Below are 22,733 nucleotides of genomic sequence, written 5' to 3' on the forward strand. Positions count from 1 at the left end.
ACCCGTTCGCATTTTACCTGTGTTCTTGATATACATTGATCAAAGCAAAACTCGAATTTCGACACATCTGAATTCTCCAAATTTTTCAAAATTTGACGCCTACAAAATTCAAAGATTTTATATATTCTGTACCAATGAGCATAAAAAAATCTACTTTCACATAAAAAAGATGACAAAGTTTTTTTTGTCCGTACCTTTCGCCGTAATTAAGTTTCAGAAACTACTATACAACAGCTGACACCGATTTCGAAGATATTTGATTAATGATGTCATTCTTTTTATTTTAAAGGTACATGAATGTTTTGAAATTTGATGAATTTTCTGAAAAATTAGAATGTTCAATTTTCCAAAACTTTGATTGTAAGTGAATACCAAAATGGATTTTCGAAATTTTGACAATTTCTAGAAAATGATGAAAATCGGAGTTTGAAATTTGGGTTTTTCAAAGTTTTAGAATTTTAGGATTTTTGAATTTTCGAATTTTCAGACTTTAAGAATTTTAGAAAATTAGAATTTTAGACTTTTAAAACTGTTGAGTTTCAGATTTTTTCGAAAAAAAACTATTTTTAAAAATTCGACACTTCTGAATTTTTGAATTTCCAAAATTTACAATTAAAAAATTTAGATTTTCAGGTTTTACTTCTGAACTTCTGAATATTTGAGTTTATGAATCTCAGAATCTCTTTTTTTTAATCTGGTAATCTTATATTCTCGATACCTCCAAAGTTGAAAATCTGAATTCCCGAATTTCTAAATATCTGATTTACGAAATTTCTGAATTTCTGAATTCTGAAATTTTCTCCTAGATATAATTTTATTAAAATTTCCAAAACGTCATTATTTCCTCCCCACATGACCCGAAACTTGGACGGTGTGCTCCTGTGTTATTGCTCCTGTTCCTCCTACTCCATTTTCATATTAATGTACGTCAATGACCCCTTTCTCTCTTATCATTTTCCAGACCATTAACTACTCCTATCATTTTCCGTTTCCGTCCTTCTTTTTCTCTTCTTCTATGTTTGTCATGGACGTCTTCTGAAAATCATAGAAGACGTAAGAAGAATGCAATCAGTTGTTCTTTTGTTTGTTCACTGTTTCTCATTTTGAATTTTCTCCGCGTGTCGTTGGCGCCAAAATCATTCTTCTTCTCCAATATTTGACCTCGTTTTTACGTCTTTTAGCACTTTTTTATTTTCGGAATTCCTTTTTTGTTTACATGAAACAGATTTAGGTTACAAAAATTAAAGGTAAATCAATCCAAAAGCAAAGTTTTATTTGATATTTTTCACAGGAACGGATACAAATTGGCTCAAATCTAAAATTAGGTAGCCCTTCTATTTCAGGATTCACAGTAATTCACTAAAACCCTCAATCTCTGAATATCTGAAATTTTGATCATTTCGGGATTAAATTTTCCTTTGAACACCGATCAAATGCACTATAAATAAAACATCTGTGATGTTATTTATGAATGTGGAAATGCTTTTTTGTAAATGAGATGAGTTCTATTTTCGACCAAAAATTGAATTGAACATCTCCGAAATTTGTTTTTGTTTTTTCCTACTTTGACCTTCTTAACCTTTTCTTCTCCTTTTTTTTTTGACTTGTCTTTAATACTTGACCGTCATATATCGGATTACTATCATGAGCAACACACACCTACTCCACTTTCTAGAAAAAAAAAAGAAAAAAAATGGAGTGAGCTCTCTTCGGTCGGTAATTCGATTTCAGTCGATTGACGTTTGGAATCTCGTGGTTCCTTTTTTGTGTTAGGCTTTCAGATTTAGGCTCCGCCCATTATTGAGAAATAGCTGAAAACTCGTCACAAATATGAACATTTTGCTACAATGAAAAAGTGTGTTCATTTTGTATTATAATCATACGATTTATCCGAAATATCTCTGAGCATTTTTCAGTTTTAGAATATGTTTGAGTTTTCTGAATTTTTTTCATGGCGATTCTTATTTACTTAGAATGTTGAATTCCATAACTTTTCCAATTTTTCAGGGGTTAAATTTAGAATTCAACTTATTTGAAAATTTCTGAATACATAAATATGAACATTCTTGAATTTAAAAAAATATCCTGAAATTGTCAATGATCTAATCCTCAATCCTCAAATCCTCAATGATCCTCAAAACTTCGGAACGAGAATTTTCTATTTTTTTTTCAAAATCTCGAAATTGCAGAATTGTGATATTTCAAAGCTTCAGAAACTAAGCATTTCAGAATCTCCGATTCTCTATTTCTCAAAATCTCAAAGAATCAGTTGCTGAAAATTTCAGAATTATAGAAATTTCAGAACTTTAGAATCTCAGTTTTTTTAATCTCAAAGGCTTTAAATCTCAAAGGGAGCCTAAGTTTTCGATTTTCAGAATCTTAGAACCTCAGAATCTCAAACCTCCGATTTTCGAATTACAGAATGTTTTTATTTTCTAAAATTTTCTGAAACCACAATCTATTTGCAAAAGCGTTATCTTCATCGAATAAGAACACAAATCTTCTCAGAATCTCTAAAAATCTGATGTAGATGTCGTCTGCATCTAATTAGTATTATCAGAGTCAAAAGACGACTTCTTTTCCGTCGCAAGACATCGTCTCAGTTCTGCTTTTCTCCGCCTTCTCCGCCCTCTTTTTCCCGCCTTTTTTGCAGTTAAATTGACACAAATTACCTTCATTTTATATGAGATTGTTGCCGATCTTTTCCGTTACTCTTTTATTTTTATTCTTTCCCGAAATTGTTGATGTATATACAATTTTGTGTCGTCTTGTCCATCTGGGTCAAAAGTCAGAATAGACACTTTTTGAATGGAATTAAATTTGTGATTCTTTAAATCTCATTATCCACCTGATTCATGAATTTATGCCAAATTTTGGTTCAGATTTTCACTTCTTTATGACTAAGATCACCCACTAGAGAACATTTTGAGAACTTGAGGTTTAGGATTTTGAGATTCCTATAATTAAAAATTCTAAGACGCTGAAATTCGAAAATTCGAAAATTTGGAGATCCGGATATTTTGAAATTTTGAAATGTTCGGCTTTGAGGTTTTTAAAATCCAAGATTTCGGGCTTCTGAGAATCTGATATCACAGATTTGAAGAAAGTTAAAATTTGAGATTTCGAGATTTTTATGTTCCGAGATTCTAAAATTCGGGAATTCTAAAATTTTGAGATCTCAATAATTCTACTATTTGAGCGGAATTTGTTGAGAGAATTATTGGGAAATTTGTTGGGAAAATTTGTTTTGAGATTCCTAGATTTTAAGAAACTGAGATTCTGAATTTCTGAAATTCTGATTTCCTTCGAATGTGAAATTTTGAGATTTTGAGTATACGAGATTTTGAAAATATGAAGTTTTCAGATTTCAGGAAGTTAATATTCTAAAATTCAGAGATTCTAGAATTCAGAACTCTAAAAAATCAAAAATGAGAAAATATCGCTTTTCTGGGGTTTATTTGTATACGAGTCAAAGTTTGCTGAGGAGTATTGTTGAAAATAGAAAAGAGGACAACATTTTTGAATTTTTAGGGAAAAGGAGGGAGAATTCGTATACACCTTGTTGCCTGTATAACTTTTGATTTTCTCTGAAAATTTTAAGAACTTAAAAACTACATACAAGAAAGTTTTGTGTAAAATTCTAAACTTTGAAATTTGATTTTTGTTTTTCTTCCAAAATATTTTTTAGTTCAGTTTTTTAGTTCAGTAATATTTTTTAGTTCAGTTATTTTTTAGTTCAATTTTCCCATTCCAGATCACTGCACATTCTATTTTTGAGCTAAAGTCAAAGTAGCAAAAATGAGAACCCAGAAAATTGATATTAATATATTCACAGTTCAAAAGATCTTCTTCCTCATCAATTCCTGTTTTTTTGCACTTTTCCGAAACTTTTTCATGATTTTTCCCTAGATTTGTATAGCCCGCTATTCAATTTTTTTGCAACAAAAAAGTAGCCGCAGACTTTTTTTTCAATAATTTTGTGAATGAAAAATTAATGAGTGGTCAGTTTTTCACACAGATAAATATCCATCAGAGTCTGTAGATTTTGAAGATTTTGTGAAAGTTTTCCGATAATTGTTTTGAAATTTTCCGCTGTAATTAGCAATATGGCAAGTTTAATAACCTCAAAAATATGAAAAAAACCAAAAAATAATTCAAAAATTCCAGAATTATTAAAAAACAGAAATGGTAAAACTTTCACAGTAACCGAAATAAACAATTTTAGCCCAATTTATCTCGGTTACTGTGAAAGATATGAAAGATTAGTCAACTGATAAAATGTTACTGATATTATGATAAATAATTTAAGTTGATATCTTTCACATGATTAGATATAATTGAGCTCAAAATTAACGACTTCTATTGGAGGGAGTACGTTGTATTTTTCTGAAATGTTTTTGGTACAATCAAAAGCTTCGATTCGTTTTCCTAACTTTTCAAATTTCAAAATTTTGGTACAAAAAAATGGACTTTATTTTTTTCTACAAAAACGATTTCTTCAACATTTTACAGGTTTCTTTTTTTCAATTAGTTCTGTTTTTCGTTAAAAAACACCCTGATTAAAATTTTGCAAGGTGGGAACTCTGAAAAGTCTTCTGTCTCGCTTAACCCTCCTACTCGAAGTTGCTCCAGATAACCTTAACCTTTCGTAAGATTTCAATCTCTTTCACCCTGCTTCAATGATTCCTGGGTGCATATTCTCCTTGTCACGCGACTCCTGAATCCCAGAATCCTCTCTCTGCAAACATGCCGATTCACACACATAAGCACACATCAACTTTTCAATTATCGCCTGATGCCTTTTGTCCTTTTCGCCTTGTGTTTCTCAAATGTCATCCTTACCGAATATTCTTTTTTTTCGCTTCTTCTAGATTTCTTTGCTTTCTCATTCTTCGTCCATCTCATCGTCAAACAGATGTGTGGGTTGGAGAGAAATGGGCAGAGACGGATGGATCTTTTTTTGAGTTCTCGAGTTCTCCACACATAATTAATCACTCATCCCATTTCTCTTTATCTGCTCGTGAGACTCTCTAATTTACGTTATCTCTTTTTTTTTTGATTGAGAAATGAGAAAACTATTAGGATAACGGGATGGGTCAGAAGAGTAGATCAAATGTTTGGAGCTTTATTTTTAGATAGCATCTTGATTCTATTTTTTTGAAGCTTCGGAATTCTTTCAGAATTCACTCCTACAAAACTTAATTTTAAAGATATTCCCTATCACTTTACGAGTGATTTCTAAGATTTTCCAGGAAATCAGCAATCTAAAACTACAAAAATAAAATTATCATATTTCAAGAATTCCTAATTTTTTATTTGTTTATGTGATGAGCAATGTCAGGAGACTCCTATTTCCCAAAATAGCTATTTACCATTATCGAAAAGGGCATTTAAGAGACTTTTTCCTCCCAGTCAACAACAATTTTTTTAAATATGAACTATTTATTTATTTATTTTTGGATGAATCTCTGTGTTCCAAAATTTTGTGTCTTTTAGGCTTTGTATGTTTGTAAATCTTCAAAATACCGGCATCCAAATAAGATACAATACACCGTATGATAGAAGGGTTCCCTACTTTGACTCAAGTTATCTCGAATCCTGTAGAAGATATCAAAAAGTTGTCAATTGATAAAACAATTTTGATATTATGATAAACATTTTATCAACTGACAAATTTTTGATATCTTTCACAGAAAATGAGATATATGGGTTTAAAGATGGCCACCGCTCAAACTATGGCGCCGGAGAGTGCAGTCCCTATTTCAGCGAGCGGGCACCCATACTCGTTGTCTTTGACTCACTTTATCTCGGTTTCTGTGAAAGATATTTGAAATTTGTCAACTGACAAAATATTTATCATAAAATCATTAAAATTTTATCAATTGACCAATTTTGATATCTCTTACAGGAGCCGAGAAAATTGAGCTTAAAGTTTACGGTACCCTTTGAAGGTTCTATGAAAATTCATAACTTTTCAATTACCAATTCATAAAATTCTTTGAATCCAAAAATAATTTTATTTTTTGAAATGCTGAATTTTCAGTTGCTTCTAATTTTTTTAGAAATTTCGAAAATTTCAATTTTCTAAATTTTCAGATTTTGAAAAATTTCTAAACTTTCCGAAATAGATATACTGTGCTAAAAATTTGCGTTTGAGTCTCAACGCGAAAACTGGATGACGCGCTCTGCTGAGTGTTACTGTAGTTTCTATGATCATGGTTTGCTTCAAATAATCTTCAATGGTAAAATTTAGAAAACATGTTTGTCTGAGTTTTGGAGGTCTGTCTGATCTGTTTTTTCTCACTTCCTTTTCATAGTGATCGAAAACCGAACACCCTCAAAAATATAAGATCTAATTTGCATTTTTCCATTTTTATAAGTTCCCTTTTTAACAAAAAATATCTTCTTTCCTATTGTCGAACTAAAAAGTGGGACCTGGAAAATTTCGCGGGCGGCTTCCCGGTCAATTTCCGAGGCCTTGCTTCAAAATCACTACAGTAGTGAACGAAACTTATTTCTGGGAATTCAGTGAGATTTTCTGTACAAAATTTAGATTTCTTGGTATGGAAACGATCGCTAGCATCTCTAGAATCTGATTTTCATAGAAAAACCGAACTTAATTGCGAAAGTAGCTCGAACGAGGCGAAACTCTGAAATATTACGTTTTTGCCGCACTTTTTCGTAGATCAAAGAAAGCTACGCCTTTCAAATTCTCAGATCCCACTTTTTTTAATTCGACAATAAAATATAATTTTTTAATACCTAATTTTATAGGGAACTTCCGCAATTCCCGTCTTTTCTATTCTTGAAACGCTCTCTAAATCTAGAATTTTTGATATATAATTTTCAGATGTCAAATAACACAACATTACCGTCAAAATCAGCGACGGACATCTGTCTGACAGACAGGCAGATGTCTTTATCTGTAAATTCCGCCGAAGGAGTCCTCATAGGAACCATCATCCCCGTTCTGGTACTTTTTGGAATTTCTGGAAATATTTTGAATCTTACTGTACTGTTAGCGCCGAATTTAAGGACAAGGTAAGAACTTTGTAGCCGAGAAAATGTTAGAAAAAACTCTTCCAGATCAAACCAACTTCTTGCGTGTCTCGCAGTCGCCGATATTGTCAGTTTGATAGTAATCCTTCCGCATTCTATGGCTCATTATGAAATGTTTGAAACGGCTCTTTGGTTTCGAAAATTTTATGGAAAGTATAAGTTTCAAATTATTGGAATTTCCAATTGGTCAATAGCCACAGCGACATGGTGGGTGGAAGAAAATTGAATTTAGAATATATTATTGAATTTTCAGGTTGGTTTTTGTGATATGTCTGGAGAGATTGATCATCATCAAGTATCCATTATCAGTGAGGAAACAGGCAAAGGTGGGTCCGTTTGAATCCTTTCGGATTTAGAAACCTTCAAATCAGTGAATTTTTGAATTATAGAACCTATTCTCTGAAATTTTGTCCATGTTGAAAAATTAGGAATGCCCTAAAACCTATATTAGAAGGAAGGCCTCATATTATAGAAACTTCAGTCTTAAAAAAACAAAATTCATAATCGATTAATCCTTTTTAGTTCTTCACTCCTCGAAACGTTGTCTCCATAATCGTCATCACAACATTCATCCTCACATCCTACAACCATGTCAGTCATGCATGCGCCGAAAAGCTCTTCTGTAATGGAACCCAATACCACGTGGCATGCATTGAGATCAATTCGGAACGATGGTTTCGAAATGAACCGAACCCCAATTCTGAATTAATGAAGTCGTTGGTACGGTATGCGCCACAGGTCAATGCAATATTTGTGGTTTTGATTCCGGTGATTCTTGTGATCATTTTCAATGTGATGCTCATTTTGACATTGCGACAGAGGTAGGAACAAATGAGTACTATATAATGAATGAAAAGTTCTGAATTTACAGACAAAAATTGTTCGAACCGTCGAAAACAATCCGAGGGGATTCACAATATGGATCACAGGCGAAGACAGAGCACAAGGTTACGATTACGGTCACAGCTATTGTTACATGTTTCACGATAACACAGGTAAGGGGGGTTCTGGAAGTAAAGAGTACCGTAACAGTCCTATTAGAAGTTTCCTCACATTTTCAGCTCTTCTTTACTTCTTTAGAAATAAATCAAAATGAGAGACCGCATAATAAAAGGGCCCCATAACTTTAGCCCAATTTATCTCAATTCCTGTGAAAGATATCAAAAAGTTGACAACTGAAAAAATGTTCTTGATATTATGATACTTACAGATAAAAAAATATTTGTTTTTTTAATTTGAACTAACTTTTGAAATTTTCTGTTAATTCTTGAAAAATCGCATTTATAGACTATCAAAACATCCTTGGAATGTCAAATTTTCAGAATTTTGGCGTTTCAGAGATTATGAAAAACTTTTCTTTTCGAACTTTGAAGTCATCGAAATTTCGGAAAGTTAATTAATATCGGAAAATTCGAAAAATTTCGAAATTTCTTTAAAATTTTGATTTTTGGAATTTCGCAGTTTTGAGCACTTTCATTTTGGTGTTTTTCGGAGCACTCCTAATTAAATCTCCAACAGTTCCCGAAATTTAAAAGCTTCTGATTATGAGAATTTTCTTAATTTTCGAATTAATAAACTTCGCATTTATGAGTTTCCGAAATTCTGAATAACAGAATATTCTGGAACTTCTGAGTTCTGAATTTTTGTAACTTCAAAAATTTTTTTTTTTTTTGAACATGAAAATTTGAATCTTTAATTTTCAGGAATATTTTCTTTTGAAAAAACAAGGAGTACTTTCTAAATTTCAGGGTTCCTTGAAATTCAGAATTTTCGGAGTATCGAAATTTTTAGAAAACAGGGAGGCAAAAATCTAGCAACTGAAACGTTCGGGATTTTTTCCACAAAAGCCACTAATCTGGAAATGTCTGGATATAGCTGAAATTTACATTTTTCACTCCGAAAACAAGAAACCCGATAAATTTTCAGAGTCCTTCCGCATTTGTCACATTTCTCAGTTTCTACATTCAAAAGGATTGGTTCACACTGGTCAGTCCGATCCCCCTTTAATCTAATGAATTCCAATTTTTGCAGAGTGCAATCTGCACAATCCTTGTCGTCCTTGGAAAAGCGCTGAACTTTGTACTTTTCTGTCTATCCTCTGCCTCATTCCGCCAACGATTAATGATGCAAACGAAACAAGGAATTCTGAGGAAATCGACGAGGTATACAAGTGTGGCGGCCCATTTATGATGAAGTTCATATCTGAGTTCGGCCCATTTTTTTCGTTGTATTATATATTTTTTGCTTCTTTTTTATCCTTAATAGAACGGGTTCTGAAACTTCTGCAATTTCTCTCTTCCTCTCTTTCTCTTCTCATTCTCCATTCTCCAGTTCAAAATCTCATTTGTATCTCTCGTTTGCCCGATGATCCCCCATTTTTACGTGTACCTCTCCATTCGCATGGCTTCTTCTATTCCAAAAAAATTGGAAATCCAAGAAATCTTATCTAGGTCACCAGTTCTTCTATGTTGTGATTGCTTGTTCCCCTTGCTTCTGGCTGTAAATAAATATGAATTTTTTGGAATTTTTTGCATGTTGAAACGCTTCTGTTATGGCTCTCCTCGCTTGAAGTTCTTTTATGAGGGAAGTGCGCTCTATTGAGTTCAAAAAAGTAAAGTTTACTTGTAAAAATAGAAAAGTCGAGCGACAAACACAATCGGAAAATTCAACAACATACCAAAAACTAAATTTTAACTTTCAGCCAATATATCTCGGTTCCTGTAAAAGATATAAAAGATTTGTCAACTGATGAAATATGGGCAATATTATGATAAATAATTTATTAGCTGACAAAAAGTTTCATATCTTTCACAGGAGCCGAGATAATAAAGCTCAAAGTTGACTGATTGGGTGGGCTTCTATTAAGCTCACAAACGCAGAACCTTAAACACATGAAATCTCGAAAACCATAAAATTTAGGAAGCTTTAATTGACTTATAAAAAGAAGAGCGTAAAATTTCACACATTTTATTAGTTGACAAAATTTTTGTACCTTTTTTGGTTCTCGCGATACAGGCTCTTGAAGTTCGACCGCGCTCGCTTTTATAAGAGAGCGCAGAGAAACGAGGTTGTCTGCTTCTCTGAGCTCTCTCCTCTCCCCCTCGTGTAACTGTAGTATCTCACCAACCCAAGAAGCTAACACCATCATCCCCATTCCTAAAGCTTTTCGTATTCGCAGAACCGTCTCAATGGTGACGTCATCTACCGTAATCGTGGATAACATTCCGGAATCCAGAAAACGAAGTCGAAATGCAATGGAAATGATTGAGAGAAGAACATCTGCTTCATCTGCACTTGTCGGTGGAAATCGTGCTGATCGAACACATCGTGCCAATAGTTCACAGTCAATGATCGGAGAGAGAATGCCACTAAAAGAGTTCCGAAGAGGGACAAGCTTCGTGTGAGCTCCTGCATCATCCTGTATCATAGAAAGCAAATGCAATTGCGCTCTACTGCGAAGCATTTTTGAGGAGTTGTGAAATTTCTATTTCAATTCAAATGTGTTCTTGTTTTTCCCTATTTTTCTCCCCATGTATAATTGATCTCGATGATGCGACGGGCATTCCTCTTGTTTGACCAATAAAGTACATTGAACTTTTTGTATTATAAAACTATTCAGAATTACTCCGGACCAATGTGTGTTTTTCAAAGAAATGTTTGAAAATGGGTTAATTTCATTCGAACAGTTTTCCAACAGATTGTCAAACGTTCGAACCATAAAAGGGGATGGCCGAAAAATCTCATGACCATATTTTTGCAGGTGTTCGACAAGTCAAAACAAATTATTATATATGAAAACAACCAGGAAAAACAAGTTTGAATTTTTCTGTACACCTAGTTCTGTCAAAAAAAATGTGTCTTAATCAGTTGACTAATTGTTGATAATTTTTACAGAAAACGAGAAAATTCCAGGTTCTATGAAAATTCAAAATTTTCCCAATTACCAGTTAATTTCTTTTAGCCCAGTTGCTGCTAATTCTTCAGAATTTGATGTAAATGTAAATGCACTTGTATGCAAAATATAGTGCTACTGTAGTAACAATTAGAGTTAACGCGAAAACTGAATGGTAGAGTCTTTCTGTAGTACTGTAGAGTCTTTCTGTAGTAAAAAATGAATCGAATGTCGAATTGGTTCATTTCCCATACCTCATTCCGTTACCTCCGTCTCTTGAATTCTCCGTAATCTTCAGATGCCAATCAACACAACACTACTGTCGAAATCATGGACGGGCATCTGTCTGACAGACATAATGATGTCTTTATCTAGAAATGCCGCGGAGGAAGGACTCATAGGAACCACCTTTCCGGTTCTTGTACTTTTCGGAATATTTGGAAATATTTTAACTCTTACTGTATTGTTAGCACCGAATCTACGGACAAGGTAAGAGCTTTGTGGCCTAGAAAAAAAAAAGAAAAGTGTTTTCCAGGTCAAATAAACTTCTTGCTTGTCTAGCAGTTGCCGATACCGTCACTTTGATTGTAAACCTTCTTCACTCTATGGCTCATTATGAAATTTTCAAATTGACTATTTGGTTTCGGAGATTATATGGGAATTATTATGGGAAATATAAATTTCAAATCATCGGAACTTCCAATTGGTCAATAGCCACGGCAACTTGGTGAGTGGAAGAAAATTGAATTTTAGAAAATAAATTTGATTCATTTTAGGTTGGTTCTTGTGATTTGTCTGGAGAGATTAATCATCAACAAATATCCATTATCGGTGAGGAAACAAGCAAAGGTTTGTTTTTGATACCTTCAAATTAAATAATTTTTTCCATTTCTTTACTCCTCGGAACGTTGTCTTCATAATCGTCGTCACAACATTCATCCTCACATTCTACAACCACGTCAGTCACACATGCGTCGGAAAACTCTACTGTAGGGGAACCCAATACTACGTTGTATGCCTTCATATCAATTCCGAACGATGGTTTCGAAATGAACCGAATCCCAATTCAGAATTGATGAAGTTGTTGGTACGTTGTGGTTTTGATTCCTGTGATTCTTGTGATCATTTTCAATGTGATGCTCATTTTGACATTGCGACAGAGCTAGGGAAAAGTGAGTAGGTAATCAATAAACAGATTTTGAATTTAGTCAACAACTGTTTAAATCATCGGAAGCTATTCGGGGCGGTCCACAAGGAATGGTACAGGCGGAGACAGAACACAAGGCTACGATTACGGTCACAGCGATTGTTACGTGTTTCACGATAACACAGGTAAGGGGGGCTTTGGGGAAAAGGGATACTGTTGAAGCCCTACTAGAACGATACTTACCCTATCAGCGCACGTTTACTTCTATAGAAGTGCATTTTCAGAGTCCTTCTGCATTTGTCACGTTTCTGAGCTTTTATATATATTATTTATTTTTGGTTCACAATGGTCAGTTCAATCCCCATCTCATCAATCTAATGAATTTTTGCAGAGTGCAATCTGCACAATCCTCGGCGTCCTGGGAAAAGCATTGAACTTTGTACTTTTCTGTCTATCTTCTGCCTCATTCTGACAACGTTTTATGGAACTAGGAATTCCAACGAAATCGACGAGGAAAATGTCATCTGCCGTAATCGTGGATAATATTCCGGAATCGGACACATCAGCCGTCGAACATCACGAAAATCATATTTTTCAAATACTCAAAGAGCACAAAATATACAAAAATATTTATTGCCATTTATTAATCATTATTACACTTCTAAAAAAACCTGAACAAAATATTATACAACCATTTATCAGGCTGTAGTCAATGTCACCGCTCTCTTTGACATATCCGTCAACTCTAGAGAATTATAGGGTTGTGGAGTATTACTTCTTCTTCGAAATATTTTTTGTTTCGTCCATTTGTAAATTGCCTCGGCTGCTCCACTGATAACCATGAAGAACATCAAACCAATTAGAACCAAACCAAGGCACCACTGCTCGATACTTCGTTTGTATTCGATTCGAGTGTTGTCGATTAGGCAGCGACCTCTGGAAATAGGAAAATTATTCAAGGATCTTTAAAGGTTAAGACTATAAACTAGAACCAATTTAATTATTTTCATAACGGAGGTTAGATATTATTTATCGTAATCGCTCAAATGGAAAGCCATCCATTACTTACACTTTCAGCCTATTTATCTCGGTTACTGTAAAATATATCAAAAAGTTGTTGACTAATAAAATGTTCCCGATATTATGATGCAAATTTTGTCAGTTTACAGATTTTCGATATCTTTCACAGGAAACGAGATAATTGAGCTCAAAGCTGGAAGATTTTCGTTCTATGAGAGCTTTTACGGTAATAGTGTTTTGAGCACAATGATCTTGGATTTTATGAAATATATCAAAAAATTGTTAACTAATAAAGTTTTGTTGACATTATGCTAAGCATTTTGTCAGTTGATCCCTTTTTGATATCTCTCACAGGAATAATTAAGCTTCAATGGATCACAATTGCATCCCTAGCTAACTCACTCTGGACAAAAGTAATGTGCAACAATCATGGCTCCATCCTGATTGTAGTAGAATGTCTTATTCAAATAACTTGTCCATGTAATCTTCGTTGTCACCGGCATGAAATCAGTGGTATTGTAGAAATTGTCAATTTGGAAAAGAACTTGAGGTACGGGATCCTCAAAATGGCGAGCGATTTGAGCAGTGTGCTCCATCACACTGTAGTATTCCATTTCATGATGACGGAAGGTGACGTGGCAATAGGATTCACATGAAATGACAATGAACAGATGGAACTGACAGAATACGGTAGGTAGGAACAGTAGGAATAGTAAAATCCGCATCTGAAAAAAAGGTTATAAACATGGGAGAAGAAAATAGAAGAAGATATACGAATTGGGCAGAACGAACCCAAATAAAAATACAACCAATTATTAAAAGAAATAATATTTTATGGGTGTAGGTGAAAAAAAGAAGAAGAAAGAGATAATAAAAGTACAGTAGTAGATTTAATGTGAAGGCTCAGCGGACTCTGTCAAACGGAGCGTATCGCGAATCTCGAGCTCTTTTCGTGTTTTACGGAATCCGAGGAACGACACGTAGACGGTTTGAAGGATGAGACCAGCGAGGATCGAGAGACAGAATGCACCGATTGATGCGATGACTGTGAAACGGCAACCAGCGTCGCAGAGGGGGTTTTGGGGACAACCGTATCTGGAAAAATAAGATTTTTTAAATTGAAAACCAGGTAACGTGCTACTTGCACCGATGAAAAGGTAGCCTAGATTTCCGGCTCTGAAGATACGGAAAATTAATTTCAAAAACCTTGGTTTTTGGCTTTAAAATTACGGAATCGGGGCTTCAAAATATGAAAGTTTGGTTCTGAAAAAAACACAGGCTTTTGACTTAAAATTCGGGAATTCAGCCAAGAATAATTTCCATTTAGTTTCATCCAAATGAAATGAAGTTCAGAACCAGGTAAGTGTTAAACCTGTAATAGAAGGACCTCTAAGTTTGACCGAGTATATATCGTTCCCTGTAAGAAATACTAAAAAATGTTCGACTGACTAAATATTTTAGATATTATAATAAGCGTTTTGTCAGTTGACCACTTTCGGGTACCTTTCTCGGAAAATGAGATAATTGGGTCTAAGCTGATAGGGCCATTTTATTACATCTATCTCATTTAGATGAATTTTCAAAGAAAAATTATTTTGGGAAATTTTTGAAGCGAAAAAAATAGGAGCTTTTTTCTAGCTTTGAAAAAATTATTGGCTGCTAGACAAGATAAAGTATGTAATTTAAGTTTCAAATTTTAAGAAATCCTTGTAAAACTTTTTGGTTTTCTTATTCCGGATACGTTCAAAATTTCTGGTTTAAAAATTGGGATCCATTACAATGTACAAAAATTTTCATTAACATTAATTTTTTAAATCCAGCTAATATCATGTTTGTTTTCAGTTTTTCGACAAAAAACATATGATTGGTCATCCACGAAAATAGTCTTGACTCATTGATAATCTTGTCACAAGATGGTGTTTACAGAAATTTTATGAACCGCTTTGTAGTCATTTTGAATTTTTTATCCGCCTTAGGCTTTAACTTTTTGGGAATTGAGGTCACAAGATTTTCACTTTGAGACATGCCAAAACAAAAGAATGGGACAAGCTTTATGGGGACATATTTGGGTAATATGTGCCGCAAAACCATGTGCAGTTTGTCTTTTCTGACTCCGCCCACTTTTATTTCTAGTTGGCGTGCTCTCTGATTTTGATTACTGTAACAACTCACTTTCCACACGGCAAGTTTCCAAACATATAAAGTGATCCTCCTCCAGAGGAGTGAAAATATGTTTCTGAATAGGTCAAATCCCAAACACTCGTTTCCTGATTTATTGTTCCATTAAAATCTTCTCTGGGTTCAAAGACAAATTCAAGGACACTAACGTCTTCTGGAACGTGGAGTCTATGTTCGTCAAGAGTTCCATTCGTGCTGGATAAAATCATTTGAAATATTGGAGTTGTGTTGTTATAGACGGAGAGTCCCGACATAGACTCCTGAAAAGAGTTTTTTTGAAAGGAGAGCGTTTGACTGATACCGCCGATGTGGATTATCAGCCAACAGCCTAGTTCTCGACCGCGTAGCTCAGCTGCGGTACCCCTAATATTTAGCCTACGTACTCACCAAAAACCGGACACGAACTTCACATTGATTAGGACAAGCTAGGGCCAGGAACATTGGATCGGATCGTTTACTGTTCAAAGAAGCCACGGGAAGAGTGCAGAAAAGAAGAAGTATAGGAATGATGTATAATAAACGGGACATCTGGAAATAGAAACGAGGAAGTTAGCTTTGAAAAGTTTTATACGATTGAGAAAAACAAACCAATAATTTTGAGCCACTTTTTCTTGGTTCCTGGCAACGATATAAAAAAATTTGTAAACTGGCAAATAGTTTATCATAATACCACAAGAGTTTTACCAGTTCACACATTTTGGATATCTTGCACAGGTGCCAAGAAAAATTAGCTTGAACTTGACAGTGCTTAATTACAGGTTTTAATGTAATAGTCGCTGTTACGTCACAAGGCCAGAACAAAGTCGAAAATTTCGGTTGTATTGTGAAACGTTTAGGCTAGGAAAACTGTCAAGAGAGATATCGTCTGAAACTTTTGAGAAAAAATCAGAAAATTTTGTAAAGATAACTACTAGTAAGCTTACAAGCCGTTGTAGACTCTACCTAATTTCTCGCTCCGCCCGAAAATTGTGTCAAGAACAATAAGTCTCTTTCCTAAAATAAAGTCTCTTTCCTAAATTATAGCCAAAAATTCAAAGAAATGACAAGAATTCTTAAATTCAGACTGACAGGAAAAAACATCTAGAAGGTTTTTTGGGATTTCGATAAAACCGAAAGATTTTAAATCTGACTTTAGGGGTTTTAGATTCGTTTCTTGCTTGTTTAAGAGTACAGATTAGAGGGTGATAGAACAGATGCTTTGGCTTTAGCCTCAAAACTTGAAAGGTGCAGAATATATAAATGATTTTATGAATAACGGAACGAACATTCTAATATAATAGTGATGCGAAATCTAGCGGAGGTTCAAATTTTGTTGGTGTTCAGAGATTGCAGAAATCTGGTAAATATAAACAAAAATAGGTTTTCCGAGCACATACTAATCTGAAATTGCACAAATAATTTTAAGGCAGCAAAATAACGAAGCTACAAGAAGCCAATTTGTATGCAAACTGAGATGAATTTCAAGCTGTTTTTATCTATAAGAAAAGAATAGGAGGAATACATAAGATTACTGTAGTATGAATTATGAGAAAATTAAAAACAAGTGTTCATATTATGCAAAGTTGATGGTTCGGGTGGCCTTTTATCAGAGAGTATACGGTAAGTAGACTCCCAGTTCGACTCGAAAAACACTCAATTTCTCCAGCAAGTTAAGAAAATGAAGACTTTGAGAGTTTGGAAAAAACGCCTAGTAATTTTCGGATAGGGCAGAGAAATTACTGCTTTATGAAGTATAGATAAAGCCTCTTTTTTGTATTCATCGGCCTTTTGTGAAAAATTTTATTCGTCTGGAAGAGAAACTTGAAAAAATTACGCACTGTTTTCGTTCCATAAGCTTCAAAATTCACATTTTACGAAAGAAGAAATATATTTTCAGTCACCTCAAGGTGAAGTCGATAGCCTCTTGACTCAAAAGTGGACCCACCCTCGGAGGAACCGCGCCGCTACTTGCTGAGCAACACTAATATTCTTCGGAACAGAAGCCCATTTCCTATAGATGAATGTTACGAACTCCATCACTCTCCGTCTATTTTTTTTTCACAAGTTAACACCACCACCACCAAATAACAATAATAAACAGAATGTGGAGTCTCTTTCTCTCTCTCTCTCTCTCTCCCGAACAAGAAGAAAACAAAAACTTATATGGAATAAACAAGGGAACTGACGAGAGACAGCTCTATTTTGAGTGTTTTGAAGGATGAAAAGTGTCCATCTTGTTCTTCTTCTTCTCCGGTTTTTCTGGGCGAAAAACGAGAAGAAGATGGAAGAGATAGAAGACTCACGTCGTCTGAATCAGGCTCTTCTCGTGTTTTTTCTCCCATCTCTCCCGTGTGGTTATTGCTGCTCTTACGTCTTTTTTCTAGGAGAAAAAATGGCAAAACGGAGAGTGGGACAACTTTTCTCTTTTCTTATATGGAGAGAACCCAAAATGAAGGTACTAACAAAGGAGAACTCTCTGGAAAATTGTTTGGAAGACGAGGAGAAGAAGCAGTTCGGAGAGAATGGGAAAACCAATTTTGGCTCTAACTGTGTGAGAAGGGGGAATTTTTTGAGATGAGCAAAGTTCTTGAAAGTTTGGAACTTGAAAAAAATTGGAGATGGGAACGTAAGTCAGAGATTCTTGACAAGAAGTTTCTAAGAATTCTAAGTTTGCCTGAAGGCTCTAGAAATCCGGATCATTGAAATACCGCAGAATGAAGGGTCACTCAACTTTGAACTTTGAGCCAATTTTTCTCGGTTCCTGCCGAAGATATGAAAAAGTTGTCAATTGATAAATTGTTCATCACAATATTAGAAGTGTTTCGTCTGTTGATACATTTTTGATATCTTTAACAGAAACTGAGATAATTGAGCTCAAAATAGACAGTGTGGGGGGGGCACTTCTATTACAGGTAGAATTACGGTTTGATGCTAGGAACACTAATTATTCAGACAAAATAGATCAGGAGTTCAGATTCCACATTTTCAACATCTATAATATTTTCATGGTCTTCAGAAATCCTAATTTTTTGATTTTCGGCTTTTTGAATTTCGGTCTTTTTAGATTTATGAGTTATTTTCAAAATTTCAAAAAGAATACGATTTTTTGAATTTCCGGAATTTCAAAAATTTTTAAATCTGAAACTCCTGAAATGCCTGGGTTTCTAAATTTTTTCCATTTTTAAAATTATAGGAATTCAGATGTTTCCTCAAAATCTCTGAATAAAGATTATGAGGGTCCTAAAACTTTAGAGATTCGCCCATTCGCCCAAATTCCGAAATTTCCAAAGTTTGGATTTGAGATTCCAGGAATCTGGGAATCTAGAAATTCAAGTTTGCGGGATTCCAGAATTTTTTCTTTTTTGACTCTTGGTGCCAAAAAGTAGGTGCTCAATTTTTAATGTAGAAACGCTGAACACTATTTTTGGTCTATATAAAAAAAGAAGAGTCAGAATGAAGTAAAATAGAGAATAGGGAAATGGGAAAAGGGACGTTTTCTTCTTTTTACCAAGTCAAGAAACCAATTTTCTTTATACCTCTCTTCTCCGCCCTTTTCTCTTGGGAGATTTATAACTTTTTACGAATGGTGCACTCTTTCATATGGAGCATGACCACCTGGACTCCGCCTGAGCAACTTTATGTCCTCTATTAGGCATTCTGAATATTGAAATTGAAAAAAATATAAGAGAAGAAGAAGAAGAAGAAAGATCTGAAAACCGAGAAGAGATAGAAGATGTGATGTGCATGACTGTGTATACAGCCTCTTTCCCGTCGGATTATGGAAGTCACAAGAGAGAAAAAAATGGAGCAAAAGATGAAGAAGACGATTGTTTTTTCCGCTTTTTTGTACTCGTTGAAATGTGGGTGGGAAGGGGAGGAAAAGAGGATTTCGTAGCCGTTTTTTTCTGCGGAAAACAAGGGATATGTAGTTTTGAGAGGTGATAATCATGGATATATTGGGAGATGTGGCAATATTCAGGATTACAGAGAGAAGAGGTTTTGATGTTTGTCGCTGATATGGTGGAAATAACTTTTAGGTGTTTTTGGGATTGTCAGATGGATTAGGTCTATCGCGGATGACAGAGGGTAATCACACTTTTTGGTTTAGTTGAAGTTAAGCTTGACAAACGCTTTGGAATATTTTTAGGAACATGTGGGGAGAGTGCGGCACAGTGCAAAACATGACGAAAAAACTTATGTAGGACCTGTAATAGAAGAACCTGCTCATTGCCAAGTTTGAGCCAATTTGTCTTGGTTCCTATGCAAGATATCAAAAATGTGTTAACTGATGAAACATCTGACATTATGATGAACAATTTATCAGTTGAGAGATTTTTGATATCTTTGACAGGAACCGAAAAAAATTGGCTCAAAGTTTATAGTCAGAAGGCCCTTCAATTACAGGTTTTACGGTATTTCGAAAAAAAAAGTTCAGGTTTTTATGTTTGGATTCCTGACTGTCCAGATTACTGAAGTCTAATCAAAATTCCGAAAAGAACCTAATTTTTCTAATTTTCAGAATTTCGAGATTTTAGAAGTCTGAAAACCCGGGATCCGGATTCCAGAAATTCAAAATTTTTACCATCATTCTTTCAACTAGTTATAGAAATCCTATAATTTTGGAAATTAGTTTTTTTCGTAGTTTGGATTTCAAGACTCCAAGAATCTAGAAATTCAAAAAAGGAAAATCGAATAAAAAACAAATTTTCAGTTTCTAGGATTTCAGTTTTTTTTCTGATTTGACGGGGACTTCCAAAAATAGCTTTTGTTAGATTATGGTTAAAATTTTATCAGTAGACATGTTTTAATATCTCCCCTGAAGAACAGAGATCATTGCAAAGGATTCAGTTAATTGAAAGGATAATGACAAGAAATTATGTCATAAGAATGACTTAAAACATCGAACGATTTTTTTAGGGTTTTCAGTTAATGAATGCTGGAATATAATTTTACGATCAGCTGTTATGCCGAAATCTGTGTGATCAGCTTTTTAGGCTTTCAGGATTTGGTAAAGAGATGTTTGGATTCATGATTTACCACTAAAAAAGAACTGATTAAGGGATGGATTACATGGATAAGATAATGGATACGTGAGGTTGCAGATGAAAAAGTGTTTGGAATCAAAATTTGTGATTCCAAAAACATTGAGGGCAAAATGAAAAACAGGTAACGATTTTTCACAAAATGTAAGATATCATAAAATATTAAATATGTAGAAGAACCCACACTGTCACATTCCATATCAATCATCTCAGCTCCTATAACAAAACCAGTCGATTTGCAATTTTTTGGTTTGCCTTAAATCGATATTTCTCAGTTTTTCCACCTATCGTTTCATTATTTTCAGGTCACCCGGATACAGGTCACCCCGGTTCCAGGTCACCCAGATTCAGGTCACCCGGATACAGGTCACCCCGGTTCCAGGTCACCCAGATTCAGGTCACCCGGATACAGGTCACCCCGGTTCCAGGTCACCCAGATTCAGGTCACCCGTATCCAGGTCACCCAGATTCAGGTCACCCGTATCTAGGTCACCCGGTGGGGGTCACCCGGTTCCAGGTCACCCGGATCCAGGTCACCCGGATCCAGGTCACCCAGATTCAGGTCACCCGTATCTAGGTCACCCGGTGGGGGTCACCCGGATCCAGGTCACCCGTATCCAAGTCACCCGGATCCAGGTCACCCGTATCCAGGTCACCCGGATCCAGGTCACCCGTATCCAGGTCACCCGTATCCAGGTCACCCGTATCCAGATCACCCGTATCCAGGTCACCCAGACTCAGGTCACCCGTATCCAGGTCATCAGGTCAGGGTCACCCGAATCCGGTTCACCCGGTCAGGGTCACCCGAATCCAGGTCACCCGGATCCAGGTCACCCAGATTAAGGTCACCCGTATCCAGGTCACCCGGTTCCAGGTCACCCGGATCCAGGTCAGCCAGACTCAGGTCACCCGTATTCAGGTCACCCGGTCAGGGTCACCCCAATCCGGGTCACCCGAATCCGGGTCACCCGGTCAGGGTCACGGGAATCCAGGTCACCCGGATCCAGGTCACCCGGATACAGGTCACCGGGACCAAGGTCACCCGGACCCATGTCACTCGGATCCTGGACCCAGGACTAGGATCCAGGATACCCGGATCCTGGACCCAGGACTAGAACCCAGGATACCCGGGTCACCTACTCTGGAGATCAGAGAAGGTGAGAACTGATTCTTCCTTTCATTTCCCTCTTTTTATATTATTTTCCCAGAGGTCAATGGCTTCTAAACCAACTCACGTTGTCGTTTTTTTCTAGAATTTTAAATTTCTTTCGAAGAACTTTTTGCCACGGGGTTTCTTTTGAATTTTTTTTATTCATCACGTTTAAATAAACTCGAATTTTTACTTTTGAAATCTGTGAAACTCCCTAAAAAGATCGTTCCTTTGAACCTAATTAACTTGTTTCCTGTTTGAGATATTAAAATATTGTCAACTGATGGAATGTTTTTTTTTATCAAGACAAACATTTTTGCTTTCAAAATTTCTGAATATCTTTTACAGGAACCGAGATATATGGCCAAAGTTGCGAAATTATGGTTGTCATTTGTTGTCAGTTTAAGCCCATCCGGGTTTGAACCTGGGCTTTAGTTTGATTTTTTTCCTTTTTCTTTTGGTTCTTCGCTCCTCTCCTTACTTTTCTATTTCTATTTCTCAAAGGATAGAATATCTACTCCTCCCTCCCCTCTTCCCGCGTGGTCCTCATGGCGCACCTGTGTACGGGCGTAGTGTGATGCGGAAACTCCCGGGTTCAGTTTTGGTAGCAGCCACACTTTTATTTAAAAACCCAAAAGATGACAGTCGGACACCGGGACCAACAGACGTGTTTTATATACATATAAGGTAATTTTATATATATATAAGGAAGATATCGAAAATGTGTCAACTGGTAAAATTTTTGCGAGATTATGATAAACAACTTCTTAGTTAACAACTTTTCGATATTTATGACGAGAATCGCGAAAAACGGACCCGAAAATTGAGAAAAAAAATCCTTTGCAAAATTTTTTAAACTCAATGATTCATCCAAAATCTGAACGACTTGGGTTTGTTTAGACATTCCAAATGAATATCTTATCATTTCTCAATTTCTGATTCTGCATATTTTATCAATTTTTGCATGAAACTGAACAACTTCAAAATAGGTTTCTGTGTCCTGAATGAATCTGGCACCCAAAAAGAGGAAATGAAATAAAATATGGCTGCTCTCAAGCTCCCAGCGAGAAGTCGTATAGAGTAATAAATTAGACTTCTCCCATTGTTCAAGATTCATTTTTCATTTGCTCTTTCAATCTTTTTTTCATTTTCCGATAAAACAAAAACGATATTCTTCATCTTCAACCTCATGTATATTCCGAGTTATCCATCCCATAACCAGATTTTTTTCAAACGGTTCAGAAACTTTAATGCTCCCTAACCGTC

General features: G+C 35.3%; 6 protein-coding genes across 6 annotated transcripts; 4 read left to right on the forward strand and 2 right to left on the reverse strand.

Annotated features, from left to right (window-relative positions):
• Positions 1–6,850: 6,850 nt before the first annotated feature.
• On the forward strand, positions 6,851–9,249 carry CBG06817 (the record flags this gene model as incomplete). Its single annotated transcript, XM_002642373.2, has 7 exons — positions 6,851–7,041; positions 7,087–7,266; positions 7,313–7,385; positions 7,582–7,880; positions 7,931–8,054; positions 8,986–9,045; positions 9,091–9,249. The coding sequence occupies 7 exons, from the start codon at positions 6,851–6,853 to the stop codon at positions 9,247–9,249; spliced, it is 1,086 nt and encodes a 361-aa protein (XP_002642419.2).
• A 998-nt stretch (positions 9,250–10,247) lies between these two features.
• Positions 10,248–10,463, forward strand: CBG26011 (the record flags this gene model as incomplete). The annotated part of the gene is made up of 1 exon (XM_045244359.1): positions 10,248–10,463. The coding sequence occupies one exon, from the start codon at positions 10,248–10,250 to the stop codon at positions 10,461–10,463; it is 216 nt and encodes a 71-aa protein (XP_045098581.1).
• Positions 10,464–11,249: 786 nt separating this feature from the next.
• CBG26010 lies at positions 11,250–12,570 on the forward strand (the record flags this gene model as incomplete). The annotated part of the gene is made up of 4 exons (XM_045244360.1): positions 11,250–11,440; positions 11,487–11,678; positions 11,728–11,800; positions 12,490–12,570. 4 exons carry the CDS (start codon positions 11,250–11,252, stop codon positions 12,568–12,570), a joined length of 537 nt encoding a protein of 178 aa, XP_045098580.1.
• Positions 12,571–12,796: 226 nt separating this feature from the next.
• Positions 12,797–13,843, reverse strand: CBG06815 (the record flags this gene model as incomplete). Its single annotated transcript, XM_002642372.1, has 2 exons — positions 12,797–13,034; positions 13,521–13,843. The coding sequence occupies 2 exons, from the start codon at positions 13,841–13,843 to the stop codon at positions 12,797–12,799; spliced, it is 561 nt and encodes a 186-aa protein (XP_002642418.1).
• A 165-nt stretch (positions 13,844–14,008) lies between these two features.
• Positions 14,009–15,824, reverse strand: CBG06814 (the record flags this gene model as incomplete). Its single annotated transcript, XM_045244361.1, has 3 exons — positions 14,009–14,213; positions 15,291–15,556; positions 15,684–15,824. The coding sequence occupies 3 exons, from the start codon at positions 15,822–15,824 to the stop codon at positions 14,009–14,011; spliced, it is 612 nt and encodes a 203-aa protein (XP_045093317.1).
• Positions 15,825–17,493: 1,669 nt separating this feature from the next.
• CBG06813 lies at positions 17,494–21,432 on the forward strand (the record flags this gene model as incomplete). The annotated part of the gene is made up of 7 exons (XM_045244362.1): positions 17,494–17,826; positions 17,850–17,901; positions 18,477–18,657; positions 18,962–19,010; positions 19,084–19,139; positions 20,623–21,110; positions 21,212–21,432. The coding sequence occupies 7 exons, from the start codon at positions 17,494–17,496 to the stop codon at positions 21,430–21,432; spliced, it is 1,380 nt and encodes a 459-aa protein (XP_045093316.1).
• Positions 21,433–22,733: the final 1,301 nt, after the last annotated feature.

The sequence above is a fragment of the Caenorhabditis briggsae genome (genome assembly GCF_000004555.2).
Source record: "Caenorhabditis briggsae complete genome, chrIII, whole genome shotgun sequence".
NCBI lineage: Eukaryota > Metazoa > Nematoda > Chromadorea > Rhabditida > Rhabditidae > Caenorhabditis > Caenorhabditis briggsae.